Below are 16,081 nucleotides of genomic sequence, written 5' to 3'. Positions count from 1 at the left end.
GCAAATGGTGGCATAGAGCCCTAAGCTGAGGGTGGGCTGCCTGGGTTTGGAGACCTGACTGCCCTCGGTGACCCGAGGGTACCCCACCCCACCTCTCTCTGGGTTTCCACCTCCAAGGATGGCCAGGGGTTTTCCCAAGGGTTCTGACATCATTGGCGCCCACCTGCTTAGCCACTTGTCCCGCTCCTGGGCAAGTGCCTCCACGCCTCGCGCCAGGTCTCCACACTCCAGGTAAGAGAAGGGCCGAATCCACTCAGGGTTGGCAGCTGGTCCACTCCGTAAACCACCTCGGCCCTCTGCCCAGCAGCCCAGTACGTCTGCCACACAGGCCAGTGCCCGGGCTGCTACACCAGGGTCTCCTGTGCCAGCTGCAACTGAGGGACCCAGAGTCAGGGGTGGCTGGGGAGGTGACCTGCTCCCAATGCCATCTGCCCCAGAGAATATTCAACAGTCCCCAAACACTCCAGATCCCTCACATTTCTCCACTTTTGCCCAAGATGTATCCTTGCCTGTGAACCCATGCCCCACTCCTCTGCCTGGCGAAGTTCTTCTCATCCTGCCAGCCCCGGCCCCAGCCCAGTTACGCCTTCTCACCCTCCACCCAGGACGCCCAGAGTGGTCAGCAGCTCAGACTCCGGGGGTCAAATCACCTGGGTTCAGTCTCAGCCCCACCCCCAACTAGTTATTTGGCTGTAGGTAAACAACTTAAATGGGGATCATTAATGAGGTGCTGCCTGAGCCCCAGCCAGTGTGCCTGAGCCCTCAGGTAGAGCCAGCCACATCCCCCTGGGGCTCTGGGGCTCTTCACCTATGTCTTAGCACCCGGTAGAGAACATGGAGGGTTTGCTGATGCTCCTAGGACCCAGAGGCTGAGCCCCAGGCCTCAGCCTCTCACCAAACTCCCTGCTGGGAAGGATGAAGCTTCCCAGAAATCTAAAAGGAAACTCCACTGTGTCTCTCCCCTGCTTTGAAGTACCCTCAGGTCATCAACCTAGAGGGCAGGTAAGGCAGGTGACTCCGTCTGGCTTCCCAGCATGGATGCCCAGCACACTCACCCTGGTCCAGTGTGGCCAGCAGGGGCCCAGGACAGCCCTCACGGACAGCGGCCCAAATCAGCGGGCGCAGGCTGAGGTCCTGCTGGGCCTCCAGCACGTGCCGAGCCTTATGCAGGGCCTGGCGGAAGAACAGGTCCCGGCGGGAGGCCAGTGTGGCAGCCCGGTCCAGACACGGCTGCAGCTGCTCCCAGGACAGACGCCAAGAGGCCCGCCAGGCCCACAGAGCCTCACCCCCCTCCTCCTGGGGGTCTAGCATCCACAGCATGTCCCGGGGCCCCAGGGCCCTCGAGGGGTGAAGCACAGGAAAGAGGCGGGCACTGAGAAGGCATCGCTCTACAGGAGGCGTGTCTGGGTCCCACAGGTCCCAGTTTCTGATGTGGGGAGAAGGTATATTAGAGGGAGGGAAATAAGGGCTCCTGTTTCCTCATCAACCCGACCACCTGTCAACTGAGGGCTGGCTAATTCACGGGGGCAGGACAAACTCCTGCAGAGGCAGCACAAGCAGGCAATTCAGGGAAAGAGGGGAACTGCCCTGCCTCCTTTCCCAGGCCTCTGAACAAAACTCCCAAAGCCTACACATAGCCAGGGATTAGGAGTTGCCCAGGGGTAAGGTGCTGGGGAGGATCAGGCTGCCCAAAACTACCCGAGTCCCTGTGGGCTGGTGGGAGGGCAGGTGCTGCTCTGGGGTGAGGCAGGGATGAGCCTCAAAGAATCAGCTGCCCTGGTTGCCGAGGCCCATCGCAGCCATCCACCTTACCGAATACCTGTCTTCTGGAAGAATTCACTCCAGGACATGTTGAGGTATGTTCCTGTCCCCCGTCTCTAGGGGAAGAGGAGGAAGCAGTCAGGGCTGCAGGGGCCACAGGAAGGGGTTAGGGATACTGAGGCCAGAGGGCCAGGAGCTGCTCAAGAAGGGACAGGAAGGGAGACTTGCACACATGCAAGCAAGTTCTGGAACACTGCGTCAAGCCCTGGGGCTGCAGCAGCCCTGTCCAGGTGCCTGCAACTTGGCACAGAATCTCCATTCTAGGCTCAATCTACCATAACTGGCTCTGCAGCCAAGGCCAGTCACCTCCCTCTCTGAACCTCAGTCTCTGGCCTGTAAAACGGCCATAAAAATCCCCACCCAGCCTGCCTGTCAGAGCAGATAAGGAGGGAGGTAAAGCAATGGTGAGACTCTACTGGCTTCCTCACCGTCTATCCCTCAGTCCAACACTCGCAGAGCCCTACAGTGGAGTGGGCACTGGGCTGGGACCCCTGAGTCCCCAAAGCCTGAAGATAGGGTGGGCACCTACTTCCCAGCTGTCCATACGGCCAACAAGGGTGAAGGCACGGACAGGGGTGCCATGCAGCCGCACATGGTGTCCCTGCAGGACCAGGTCATGCAGCTCCAAGCCATGCAGTGCCTTGGACTGGGCCATGTCCAGGCCACTCACAAAGCAGCCGGCACCAATGTGGATGGGGCCCTGGCAGGGGAGAGAAAAGGCACCGAGTGGGCAGCGTAGCCCCAGGTACCCCCCCAACAACATGTACAGGCCCTGGCCCCTGCAGCCCCGCCCTCCCTCTGGCCCTGCTCTTAGGCCTCACCTGAAGGTGGCAGTGCTGCAGGACGCTCCCAGGATCCAGTCGGACAGAGCCCTGTAGCAGGCAGCTGACCACGGAGCTCCCAGCCCCCAGTAGCTGTGGCTCCTATGAAGCCAGGGAGAAGGTCGTGAGGGCCCACAGTCGGGGGCTGCCCTGATCCTCCTCCACAGCAAAGGCCGCAGCCCATGCCCGTCAGCCAGCCAGTTCCCTCTGCACCAGCCCTGGCCCCAGCCTCAGGCAGACTCCCATCCAGCTGTTCCCCCAGGAGTACACTCTCCCTGCATTTTCCTCCAGAGCAAATCTGAACTCAGTAATGGAGGTCCCACCAGATGACAGCTTCCCCAGAAAACCTCTCCCACCAACCCTCACTCCCCAAGGGCCACCTGTGAACTCTGTCCCCTTCCTCAGCACCATGGCGCTGACCCAGGCCCATCACCTCAAATGTGTCTGTCTCCCCAAGCAGACCCCAAGGAAAGGGTGGGGGTTCTTCTCTAGCATTTCAATCAGGCAGACCTGGATGCAGAATCCTGACTTGGGCACTTACTGGCTCTGTGGCCTTAGGTAAGTTACGTAACCTCTCTGAGCCTCCAGTGCCTCGTGTGTGAAATGGGGATAATAACACCTATACTCATAAATAATCTGTTCCAAGAATGGGCTATTCCTCCCCTTCCCAGGAGCCCCTATCCCACCTGTGCTTAGGCACCCACCCAGCAGGCACCTCTGCAGGCCTCACCTCCAGGAAAGTCTTACCTCCACCTGGGAATGTACAACCTGGGCCCCAGGAGCCTCAGGGAACGTGAGGCTATGCAGGAACTCGCTGGCCGAACTGGTCAGGTAGTTGTAGCTGCCGTCGGGGACATATGCTGTAAAGATACAAGCACTGACCCCAACCCTATGCCTGCTGCAGCTCTGATGTCAGGCCAGGCCTCCCTCCAGAAGACACATCTTCATCAGGCCCTGGGAGGGCAAGCATGGCAATGAGCCCACTGTGCCAGTGGGGAAGCTGCAATCCACAGAGGCTCAGCAACCTGCCTGAAGTCACACAGCTAGAAAGTGGAAAGACTAGAACTGGAGCCCAGGAATGAGACAGAAGGAAGAAAGGAAGAGTTATTTGGAGGCACAGGGGAGCAAAGCTATGGGTTGGGAAACAGTAATTGTCCGGTACATGCACTAGGCCTGCCTGGCCCAGAAGCCCGGGGGCAAGGTAGGCAGCAGCCTCAATCTGGGGGTCCTCACCCCCATGGTCTCCCCACTCCGGAGAGCCAAGAAGCAGTACCCACCCATGGTGAGGGGCTGGTCACGAAGCTCCCTCCACAGCTTGGCCCGGGCTCCCTGTAGATAGCCTGCGACGTCTGCATCACCTTGCCCCACCTCCAGGGGCCACCCCACCAGGAAGTCCTCCCTGCTCACATTCCTGGCCATGCATAGCAGGATGTCGAAAAATAGAGACAGCTGGGGCAAGGGTAGGAAGCACAGCTATTGGGGGGTTCCTTGGCCAAACTGGGGCAGTCCCATCCCCAGAGATGCTTACCCAGAGAAGGGAAGAAGCTAGCCTGAGGTCACACACCCAGGTCACCAGTGTCAGGGCCTCTCCCTCAGGCCATGCCCTCCAACCCCCACCCCCAGTCACCTGGACAGGCCGGGCTCCGGAATCCAAGCCCATGTAGGTACAGGCGTCCAGGGGTGGGCTCACATGGGTGGCCAGGAGGTGCTCAGCAGTCTCCACAGAGAAGAAGGCGACCCCGGAGACCTGCAGGAGCCCTCATGAGGGTCATGTGGGAGGACCCTGGCGCCCGGCTTGGGGTGACACATGCAAATGGGCCAAGCAAGGCTGGCTGTCATGCCGGGCAGGTCCTTCATCTTCTGGGTCACTCCAGCACCCAGAATCTAGGCTTGCTGGGGGCAGCTACCACCCAGGGACCCCTCAACAGGCACCTTCTGGGACACCCCTCAAATTTCAGGCCTCTTTTCAAACCTAGTTCTCCATCCCCATGGTATGGACCCAGGCCCTTACCCGCCACACCTGTCCTTGTCCTTCATTCTAGAAGGACCCCCCCGAGTTGGGTTCTAGACTTCCTCCCAACTGCAGTCCCAATGCTCACATTTTGGTTCCAGCCTGTCTGGTTCAGGACAACACCCCTTCCTCAGGTTCTGGCACCGCCTGCTCCTCTGAATGCCAGTTCCAGACCACCTCAGATTCTGGCCCTATCCTGCCCCAGAATCTTCTAGAAGGAGTGGGGCTCTGCGCTGGTCAAAAGCTAACCCTCCCTCTTTTCCCATGGGGTCCCCAAAGCTCCCCAGCCGTGCTGCAGCCATACCAGTGGCACCCGCCCATCAGGCCTAGCACACTGTTGTATGTCTGCCTCGGTGCCCTGGTAGTAAATGTCCAAAACAAAACCCTGTATAGGGGAGAGAAAAGAGAGTTAGGGGACGGAGCAAGGAAGAATCAGGAAGGGAGGTAGAACAGCAAGGGCGTTGTCCAAATGGAAACGTAGGATGCATGCCTGACAAGTAGCAGCATGCTCCCAGGGAGCACTGCCCCACCTCCAAGAGTAGAGGGCGGGCTTTGAAGGTCTTCACAGCCCCAGTCCTAGCACAGAGCTTGGCACAGGGTTCATGTGCAATTCAAGTTTGGCAAAAGACTAAGTGAGCAAAAGAGCAGTTGCCATGGCGGAAACGCCTCTGAATTCAGGCCCTGCCAGAAAGCCCAGGATCAGAGGCTGCCCAGAGTCAGGACCAGGATGCCATCCCAGGCTGGCTCAGCTGCCCATGCCACCGCCCCAGGGGCACTACCTGGGAGTCGGTGAGGTAGACACCATGGTTCCGGGCGTAGGCCGTGGTCCCTGGAAAGGCAATCACTCTGGCTCCCCGGAAGCCGTCCCAGCTGATCCCTGTGGGTGGGGCAGTCAGGAGGCTCTCTGAGAGCCCCAATCCAAGGCAGGGCGTCCCCAGCCAGGTAAAGGCAAGAGGTCAAGGCAGGGGCATCCAGGCACCTCTAAAAGGGAAATATGGCTTCCAAGCGAAACGGATATTCCTCTGAGATAATGACAATGCCTCCCCTCCCAAAGTTCTTCCACAGCCGTCCACTCTATAGACTGGCAGACTGAGGCCCAGCAGGGGAAGCCCTGTCTCGGAGTCTGGGCTTCATCTTCCATATCCTACAGCTGCCCTCCTGAAGAGGGCAGAGAGCCAGGCCCAGAAATGGTGGGTGAGGAAAGGCAGAGCCCACCGCTGGCTATGACAACAGAAGGCAGTCCCAAGCCTTCTCAGGCTCACCTGGGTTGGGAGGAACAGACAGCAGCATATCGGTGCTACAGACCCACACACCTGGTGGGGAACCCGGGCCCAGCTGCGGGAGAGAGAACACAGCTGGTGGCCTGGCCCAGCCCTTCCTCTGCTCCCACACAGCCCAGTCTCCACCTGTCCCCGTGCTCCAGGGATATTCTGGCTGCGAAGGTAATAGGGGCCTCCCAGAGCCTCCTGCCGACCTCCCGGGGCCACACCTCCCTCCCCAGTGTGGCTAACACTAATTTCCTGAAGCTCTAACTCTGGGCACTCCCAAGCCATTCTTCCTAATGCCCACTGTCTGAGCCAGCACAGACTACAGCTGATGGTGCAGTGAGAGAGGGACAATGCCCCACGGCAACCGCTGGCCTCACCCGATAGCTCATGATGTCCAGCAAGCAGTCCAGGTTGCAGACCACCGCCTCCACGGGGGCCTGGGGGTTCTCCACGGGGAGGCAGGTGAAGGCCCGGCCACAGTCATCGAAGGGGAAGTCTCGGCCCTGGGGTGGAAGCAGGAACAGGCAAAAAAGCCTTTGGGGCAAAGAGCTGGGGGCAGCCAATTGGCTGTGCAAGGGCAGAAAGCCATAAAGCTAGAGGACTTTTTAAAAGCGTTTTCCCGTAAAATTCTTTCAATTACATGATTATGGCAAAAAGTTAGAAAAATGCAGATATGCAAAACGAAAAACAATCCCTCAGGAATAAGAACCACTGCCCTCATTTTGAGGATATCCTTTTAAACTTGTATTCACATAGTCTTTCATTGATTTTATTTTTTTTACAAAATGAGATTCTGAAAAGGTAGAGACCCCCCTGCCCACACACACACACACACACACTGGGAATTATATAAAGCCAAGCCCCGCTTTAGGTATTGACTGCATCATCTCAGCACAGCCACATGAAGCAGGAACTGATGCTAACCTCATTTTACAGATGAGGAAACTGAGGCCTAGAAAGAATCAAAGTGACTTGCCCAAGGTAAGTTTCTTTCCAGTCAATGCATAGAACTAGATGGGCCTTTTAATCACTGTCTAATATTCCACCAGGAGGAGATGCTGTTTATATTTAGCCAGTTCCCTATTTTCGGACACTTATTCTGATTCTTCTGGGTTTGCACAATGAACCCTGCACACACACAAAGGTACAACACCCCTCAAGTCCTGTCCAACCCCGAGGACTAAAGGTTCCGGCCTTCTGCGTGGCACCCTACCTGGGCATTCTACTAACCATATGCAGGATGAGGATCCGGGCTGAGTGTAGGACGTCAGATGTGATGACCTGTCAAGAGTGGGAGAGGCCTGTTGACAGAGACCTGGGCAGAAGGCACCCAAGGATGGCATCCTCTTGTCCAGGGAGAGACCCCAACACAAATCCACTCAGGCATAGCACTCACAGTGAAGCCTGCCCGGGCACTCAGGTGCTCAGCAGCCACCAGCAGGGCATTGAGGGTGGCGCCTCCACTGCCCACACGAGTCTCAGGGTCCTCTACGGCCAGTACCAGCGTCCCAGCAGGGATCTGCTCCCGCTTCTGCCGCACTTCCAGCTCTGTGATCAGAACACAGCTAAGATCTGCCCCCCAGCCTCCCGGCCCTGGACCTAAGCACCTAAAACAAACCTACTGATAATCATTATTTGACCTTCTTTGATTCCGTAGCTTTTCATGTAGTAGCTCATTAGATTTTTGCCCAGTTCTGTGAAGTACTACAATTATTCCCATCTTATAGATGAGAAAACTGAGTCTCAATGAAGTGACATGATGTGTCTAAGGTTACATGGCTAGGAAGCAGCAGAACCTGGGTTTGACCCCAGGTCGACCCCAGGTCTGCCTGGCTCCCGGGGCTGTAGGAGTATGGTGGGGGTTCTACATGAGGGCAGAGTGGGGAAGGAGGGTCCCCTACCTCTCTGGAAGACCTCGACGCTGTCCTTGTACTGGCATGTCAGGATGATAACCGTCCAATCAACCCCCTTGGGCTGTGCCATTCTGGCCAAAGTTGAGGGGCTTCCTGAGGCAGAGACAGGGGTATATGTGATTTTTTTTTTAATTATCATACACTAAAACTGATTTTTTGGTATATAGTCTTATGAATTTTAATACATGTATATATTCTTGTGGCCACCACAATCTGCACCAGAAAACCTCCTACAGTCACACTCTCCTCCTTCCTCACCCCTGACAACCAACGATCAGTTCTCCGTAGCCAGAGCTGGAATGCAAGCTTTTGAGATTGGCGTCTTTCACTTAACATAATGCTTCTGAGATTCATCCAAACGGGCTGTGCATATCAGTAGTTCTTTCTCTTTTTTTGCCAAGCAGTATTGCATTGCATGGGCCTTCCACAGTCTGTTTCTCTATCCACTCGCTGAAGGATATTTGGGCTGTTTCCAGGTTTTGGCAATCATGAATAGAGCTGCTACAAACATTCATGCACAGGTTTAGTGGGAACATAAGACTTCATCTCTCCAGGTTTGCTGGGTCATGTGATAAGTGTATCTTTCAATTTCTTAATCTGGGTGCATGTGATTTCCTCAGGAAAGGAAGTCAGAGGAACAGGGTGGGGTAAACAGCGGGTCCCATCTTAAAGCAAGGGGCTGCCCTTTCTGTACCACCAGCCCCTCAGTCAGTCATTGGCTGTGAGCTAGGGGGACGGAGGGTCTAACCTCCCAGGCTCCTGAGGGTGAGGGCAACTTCCTGGAGAAGGGGGCGTCTGTGGGAGCGGTGCATCAGCTTGCTCAAAGGGGTCTGGGCAGGGTGCCAACAGTGTCCACTACAGGGACCTCAGAGGGGGCCTCCCTTCCCAGAGGCTCCAAACCTGAAGGAAGCTGCAACCCCAACTGTCAGTTGTCTTCCTCCAGGACACTCTGAGAAGTGAGAGGAGGGTGAACCCAAAGCTATGGCTTCACCCCTTCCTAATCCTCCAACATTCCTCTCCTACCAGATAGGAAACCAATCTGACGCCAGAGCCCCTGGTCTCCCTAAAACCTCTGCAGACAAGTCCCCAGGGCCAATGATACCAACCTTCTAGAACTGTTGTCATCATAAAATAAAACACAAAATATGTGGCACAAAGCAGGCGTTCAATGAATGGTAGTTCTCTCCAGCAGGGAAAGGAAAGAAGAGAGTTTAACTTGGACCTGAAGCCAGTGGGAATTAGCCTCTGAAATATTCTCTAGGCCAAAGATATGCCTGAAGAAGAAAAAATCAGGGAATGCCTAGGGAAATCAAGCCAGGCAGGTTAGCATGCCTTGCCAGATCAATCAAAAGGGTGTTTTATGATAACACAAAAGGTGGAACGATACTCGTAGCTAACACTTAAGAGAGTGCTTTTTTCAGGCACCACGCCAAAGGCGTAGTATCAGTTCATATGACCCACTCAATATTCCCCCCTATGATTTGGATCTTACTACAATCACGGTATAGATAAGGAAACTGTAGCTTAAAAAAATGAAATAGTCTGCCCAAGATAATATACACAGCTAGTACAGTCAGACCAGGTGTTTCTGAGTCTAAGGTTCATGTTCTTAACCACCCTGTAGGAACAAGACATCTCTCCCAGAGCCTCTGCCTTTTGTCATACCTGACATCTGTACAGACACTCAGAAAAGAAAATAGGCCTCTATTCCAACATGCTGCCTAAAACTGGGATAGGGGAGGGGAGCCAGGGACAGAATAAAATAATAAGGTTGCTTCAGATATGTTTTTTGAAGAGAGGTAGGGCAGAGACTTTGCATTTTAGAGCTTTAAAGAGAAAAAACAGGCACATGGAGGAATCTGATTTGCCTTGAGAAAAAAAGGTGGAAGAAAGTTGATTGGGAGTAAAGTCACATTGTAAATTACACAAAAGGCAAGTACAATAGTCCCTCCTTATCCATGGGGGATACGGTCCAAGACCCCCAGTGGATGCCTGAAACTGCAGATAGTACAGAACCTTATACATACTATGCTTTTTCCTATATATACATAAATACCTATGAAGACTTGCTTTGAATGGTATCCTTTCTCCTTAACTTCAATTCCACCAGAAATGTGGCAGCAGCTTCTTCATCAGCTGATACAGTTTCTCCAGTATATTTTTCAGGCCAAACCTGTTCCTGAATCTGAGTAACCAACCCGTTACTTGCAATAAATGGCTTGGTGTCACTCATTTCAGAGGGTCCCTTCCTGAAGTCTTCATATAGGCTCAATGCTTTGGGGCATCACACGTTGCCATCAATCAGAACATGTTTTCTGCTCATGTCTTCTACCCACAAATATAATGCCTTTTCCATCTTAGCTAAGCACTTACCATGCACTGTGGCTGTAACTTTTGCAGTTTGAGGTGCAACAGCAAAACTAGCACAAATTTCTTTTTCCTTCTTCACAATTTCACGGATAGAAGATTCATTCCTACATAGATCTTAGCAACCTCAGCATATGACTTTTTTCTTTCCTTATTAAGTCGAGAACTTTCACCTTTTCACTTAAAGGAAGCACTTTAAGCTTCTCTTGACATACCTGAATCGCCAGCATCACTACTCTTGCGCTTTGTGGCCATTATTAAAATAAGGATTACTAAAACACACACACTGCAGTACCTGACAGTCACTCTGATAACCAAGACGGCTACTAAGTGACTAACTAGCTGGTAGCATATACCGCCTGGATAAGTGGGACAAAGGAATGATTTAGGCCCCAGGAAGGAGGGAACAGTCGGGGTTTTCATGAGGCTACTCAGAACTTCTCACAACTTAAAACATGCATTGTTTATTTCTGGAGTTTTCATTTAATGTTTCCAGACAGCTGACCTCAGGTCATTCAAACTGTGGATGAAAAGGGGACTACTGTGATTGAGATTTGTGCATAATAACGAGACCCCAAGGGGCAAACTGAAGCAGGAGAAGCGGCCTGAAAACAAAAGCAGCAGCACGGGCATTCAGTGCCCCACCTGCCGGTGGGATGAAAAGCCCCTGGGGCCCGAATTCCCGTCCCCAGCGTTCCCGGAACTCCCATTGAAAGACCCAGGCAAAGGAGGAACAGAACCTGCAGACGCCCCCTACAGCCAGTGGGCGCCCATGGACGTCCACAGAGTTCCCGAAGACTCTCTGCCTCAGTCCTGCCCCTCGGAGAGGATGGGCCAGGAAGTGGCGAGGAGAACCGAGGTGTGCAAAGCTGGACTCTCGGGGACCCACGTACCTGTCTGCGCCGGGTACTAGGTTCTGCGGGCTCTCAGCGCTGTGCTGCGCGTCCTTCCCCGACGCATCCTGGGAAATGTAGTTTCACGCCTCCGGCAGCCATGGCTAATCCTCTTCCAAAAACCTACTCTCAGCTATCGCGGGCCAGTGGATATAGTGAACGCAGGAAGCGCTTTCCAAAACGGCAGTGAGTCTTCGGATCGAGATGGAAGTTGAGGCGAGAAGGCGGTTCAGTTGGCCAGCAAACCTACAACTCCCAAAGGAACCAATGCCTCTTAAAGATACAGGCTCGTTTTCTGGGACTAGAGGTTTCAGGTTTTGGGTTTGCTTAATCGCCAGCCTGGGACCTGGGGCAGATGCTTTTTTCCCGGAGAAAAAAAAAATTCCTTGCGGGTTGTGGAGGTGGGGGGCGGAATCATAGACCTTGCCTGAGAAGCAGCTACCGTTGGATTGGCAGTTGGTAGTGCTTTCGGGGGTTTCAGCACGGGAGTCCTTCCGGACAAACTTGCCAACTCTGCAGTGGGAAAAGGATCTGCGAAACTTTTGGAAAAGTTGTGAATGGCAGCATTGTTTGTAATAGCGGAAAATTAGAAACTCTCTCTAGGGTACTGGAGAAATAAACTCGACACATCCATGCAATGGAATACCATTCGGTAGTTAGAACCAGGTAGAACTGTATGTACAGCAGGAAACAGTACTGTTCAATACATTTTGCTAAGGGAAAAGAAGCAAATTGTACAACATATGTACGGGAAGCCTCTCCTGTCAAAAATCATGTTTATGGACATATAGTATGCCTAGGAACAGGGTTGGAAAGGAGCGCACCCTGGGGCAGAGACTGCTAGGAATGGGGAGAGGCAAGGAGAACTTAAGCTTTATCTCTAGTCTCAGAGTTTTCCTTACAAGAATGTACTTTCCAAAACCACTGTCCTTACTGGTATGCCTGAGAGTCCCTGCCTTCAGTCTCAAAGAAGATGGGGAACCCTACTCTAACTCTGTGTAACCTTGGCCCGTCACTTGGTTAGTACTTTGTTTCTCCTTCACCGTCTATAAAAATGGGTTAGTAATAGTATCAAATGCCTGAGATTGTTGTGAGAATAAGATAAAATGCTTGACTCCATAGTAAGTGCTCAAAAAGTATTAACCGTTTGACAACAGAAAAATTCTGAGATGTCCTAAATTAAATTAGGACAGGCCAGAGGGTGAGAGGAAGTGATGAGGTTAATAAATTAACAGAGCCACAGGCCAAAACCAACTAAAGACTGCTCACATTCCTGAATGTATGTTAAAACTTGCAACTTCCAGGTGACTATCTAAAAAAAAAAAAAAAAGCAAACCACCAGACTGCTTCATCCTGCTTATGCATGAGCTTTCTGGCCTGTTGCCCACAACCCATCCAGAAGTAGGAACTATTTCTTCCTTACTGACTATGCATGCCTCCTAGAACTGCCCTCGTGTCACCCTGCCCCACGCCCCCCCATCTATAGCCAATGTAAGTTCTTTCAAAACAATGTGCATCTTTCTTCCCCAAATCCATTGTATAAAGGAGGTCCCCAGCTCCACGACTGTGGGCATGTTTTTCTCCAGCTAGCCCTGCTTCTGGTGGTTTAGGCTGTGTTCCAGGACGTGGTCCTTTTTCTGGCTAGCATATGGCTCATTAAACTCTTTCTTTCAGGAAAGCTTTGGGCCTCAAAGGTTTTGTTTAAACCTATCATTATGATTATTTTTATTGTTATTCCCATGCTGCCCCATTAAAGCAGGGTCTTTGATTTGTCCACTGTTGTACCCTCAGTCACTAAAACAGTGCCTAGGACACTGTAGGTGGCTAAAACAATTTGATGAATGAATGAATGAATAGCAGTTCCTTGCTCAGCTCCCACTACTCCACCTTTTCCCCCAAACCCTTCTCCTTCCCTTAGTCTTCTCTCACTAGAGTCATTCCCCCTCCTAACTTGGCCCAGGCCTCATCCTCCTTCCCACATCTCAGTGCCTGCTTTCTTCTGTGAACCCAGGAGGCCCCCAGGGAAGCGAAGAGCTGCCTCCCACTGCTGCTGTTCTCATCAGTGCAGATCCCGCTCTGCAGTGAAGTGGGAGGCAGGGATGCCTGCAGCTGCACCTTTGACAGGGGCTCAAGGAAAACAACGTGCCCCAAGGAGCTCAGAGGCAAGGGCTTCACCCCACCTCCTAGGGCAGGCATGCTGGAAGGGATGGGGGGCGGTCCCAAGGTCACTCACACTTCCCAGCCTGAGAAACAAAGATACTCAAGGAGGGTTTTAATAAGATGAAGGCCTCAGTGCAACCTGTCAGCAGCAGACACAAAAACACATAGCTCTCTGCTTTGTGTATAGTCCCACTGTCTGGGGCTGACAAAGCCATAAAAAAATGTTCTGATGTTGTATTATAGGTTAGAATTTAGTGGTTAAATACAGGGGTGTGAAATCAGACTAATCCTCCCAGTTCTCATCACTTTCTTACTGTGTGAACCAGCCACTCAACCTTTGAAACTCAGTTTCTTCATCTGTAAGCATACAATATAATAGTATTTACCTAATCTATCTTAGGAGGATTCAATGAGCTAATGCACATAAAGAGGTTAGTTAGCACAGTGCCTGCCTGGCCAGAGAATAGGCATCCAACTTCCTTATTATTAAACAAACAAACATGCAGCCAGTGAATGAGAGTCCAGGTCCGGGAAGCATTCTTGGAGGAGATGCAATCTGCAGGGCCCTGATTGAGATGTGTGGCTGCCTGTGGTAGCAGGAAGTCCCCCTGGGATTCAGGACTGCCCACAGGGATATCTTAAGTTAGGTTCTCCAGATGCTGAGCCTGAGACAGGGATTCTTGTGCAAATGATTTGTTAGGGCAATGAGTGAAGCAGGATAGGGCAGATGAAGAAGCCAAGCAAAGCTGTGGGTTCAGCTAAGTCTAATCTCAGTCTGATCCTACAGGGAATGCTGGAATATAAAATGCACCACAAGGTGTGTCCCTCTCAGAAGCAAGAGAGCTGGATTTTGTACACTTCTTCAGTCATTCATGGGCTGTGGGCCATTTGGGAGGTGGGGAAGGAGGAGCATAATTTCCCAGGCATCTCTGGGAGAAGCAGCTCACATGGACTGAGGATAATTCTCTGGAGAAGGGTGAAGCTGTGAGCCATTAGCAGCCAATACAAAGGCTGGGAGAATGGGTGTACCGTCCCTGCAAAGGGATGTGACCACCAGCATTTCCTACGGGGGGGACTAGTGAAGAGATGGGAACTGGATGAAGGATATGGATGAAGAGAGGATATTAAACTCTCCGGCTGGAAGAACAAAAGGACAGCAACTTGTCTGTTCCCCTTCCCCCAATTCCCCAATAAAAATCTTTTTAAATAAATAAATAAATAAAAAATAAACTCTCCGGCTGGCTCTTCCAAGGAGAAAATGAAATAGCTGTTATGGTTTTTAAAAATTAAAACACAGACTTGAAAGAATAACCAAAGAGCAAACACTTTCCGGAGAGCAATTAAGTGTTAAGTGGCCCCTCTTCACTTAAGCCTGACCAATGCCATTGGCAAATATCTTGTGTAGTGTTTTCCAGAGAGTGCTTCTGTAGGATGTTAACAAGGGTTGCTTGAATCATTAAACAAAGGTAGACAGGTATATTTTCTTCTTACAACTTTTAAAAATCAACAAACTGGATAAACAAAATGTAGTTTATCCATACAATGGAATATTATTGAGCCATAAAAAGGAATACGAATAATATTGATGCCAGGATGATGAAAATGTTTTGGAATTAGAGGTTTTGGTTACAAAACATTTTGAATGTACAAAACATTGAACTGTATGCTTTGAAATTTTAATTTTATAATATGTGAATTTCACCTCAATTTCTTTTTTTTTTTTTTTTTAAAGCTCAGTGTGCTTGTTGCTAATGGAGTGTCACTGCTGTCAGGACTTCTCAGTGGACAAAGCTAGGAAAACAAAATACCTATATGCACGGGGACCTATAGTCTAACATGTAAAGCATTTCACAAACATGTTAGGTTAGGGAATCCTTTTCTAGAGGAGCATCTCGCAGGACCTGTAATGTAGCACACCTTGGAGAAGACTGATCTAGTATATGGGACACTAGTGGGAGGTGGGTCCCTTGAAATGAGCTTCTTAGGGCACTAAGGTTGGGACACAAATGGAAAGGTAATTTCTGTTTTAATCAGCACCTTCCTTCTGCCATTTTGTATGTCCCTTGAGAAGTTGCTTCTCTGATCTGTGCCTCAATTTATCCACCAGAACAATGGTCTCCATCGATGTAATTGAAAGGACAATTTTAAAAGCTTGGTATTTTCAATGTCTGCCAGAGTGCTTTACTAGATCTCAAGCTCTCAGGAAGTAGGTCCAATTCTTCAATTTCAGTATATTTCACAGTGCCTACCACTGTGCTTTGCACATAAGGACTAAGTAGTACATATTATATGAATGACCTTGGACAAGCCACTTAACCTCTTGAGTTGCCTGTCAATTCCCCATTCGATGGGTGTTCCTACCAGGGGCTAAGAAGTAATTTTATTAATTTAATCACTATTTCTCGAAGGTCCATTTGGGCCTACAAAGGCCAGTCCCCTGCTCTCAAATAGTTTATTATCCAGTCAAGTAATGATAACAAAAGTCACCATCAGTTGACACTTCCTTCAATTTCATTCATTTAATCTTTAATTTGGATCATCAACATTTAGATTGTCTTTAATCTTTCCTCTTACAATGGTGTAACAACTCTCTCTGTATGTAACTAAGAACATGGGGAAATAGGATACTTTCTTAGAAATTGCTAGGTCAAAAATACCATATGACTTCACTTATATGTGGAATCTAAAAAACAAACAAACAAACATAACAACATACTTAGATACACAGAACAAACTGATGGTTGCCAGATGAAAAGGTAGTGAAGGGCTGGGTGAAAAAAGTGAAGAGACTCAGAAGTACAAATTGGCAGTTAGAAAATAGTCATGG

The 16,081-nt window shown here is 50.9% G+C and overlaps 1 protein-coding gene across 9 annotated transcripts in view; it reads right to left on the bottom strand.

Annotated features, from left to right (window-relative positions):
• FCSK (fucose kinase) overlaps window positions 1-16,081 on the bottom strand; it is a 28,879-nt gene that overhangs the window by 4,967 nt on the left and 7,831 nt on the right. The window contains exons 2-17 of one of the 9 annotated variants that reach the window (XM_019653875.1): window positions 11,095-11,340; window positions 7,823-7,927; window positions 7,318-7,469; window positions 7,152-7,202; window positions 6,299-6,424; window positions 5,916-5,988; window positions 5,433-5,530; window positions 4,958-5,038; window positions 4,270-4,389; window positions 3,920-4,091; window positions 3,390-3,502; window positions 2,643-2,744; window positions 2,351-2,521; window positions 1,813-1,877; window positions 1,056-1,426; window positions 164-374 (exon numbers count right to left, since the gene is read on the bottom strand). In XM_019653875.1, the coding sequence (XP_019509420.1) occupies window positions 164-374; window positions 1,056-1,426; window positions 1,813-1,877; window positions 2,351-2,521; window positions 2,643-2,744; window positions 3,390-3,502; window positions 3,920-4,091; window positions 4,270-4,389; window positions 4,958-5,038; window positions 5,433-5,530; window positions 5,916-5,988; window positions 6,299-6,424; window positions 7,152-7,202; window positions 7,318-7,469; window positions 7,823-7,904 (1,988 nt within the window). In that variant the 5' untranslated portion in view covers window positions 7,905-7,927; window positions 11,095-11,340. The other 8 variants (XM_019653867.1, XM_019653885.1, XM_019653891.1 and 5 more) reach the window with 8 other exon arrangements.

This window comes from Hipposideros armiger, unplaced genomic scaffold, assembly GCF_001890085.2.
Source record: "Hipposideros armiger isolate ML-2016 unplaced genomic scaffold, ASM189008v1 scaffold_9, whole genome shotgun sequence".
Taxonomy (NCBI): domain Eukaryota; kingdom Metazoa; phylum Chordata; class Mammalia; order Chiroptera; family Hipposideridae; genus Hipposideros; species Hipposideros armiger.
The sequence above is the reverse complement of the archived record's forward strand: the minus strand, read 5'-3'. Positions and strand labels throughout refer to the sequence as shown.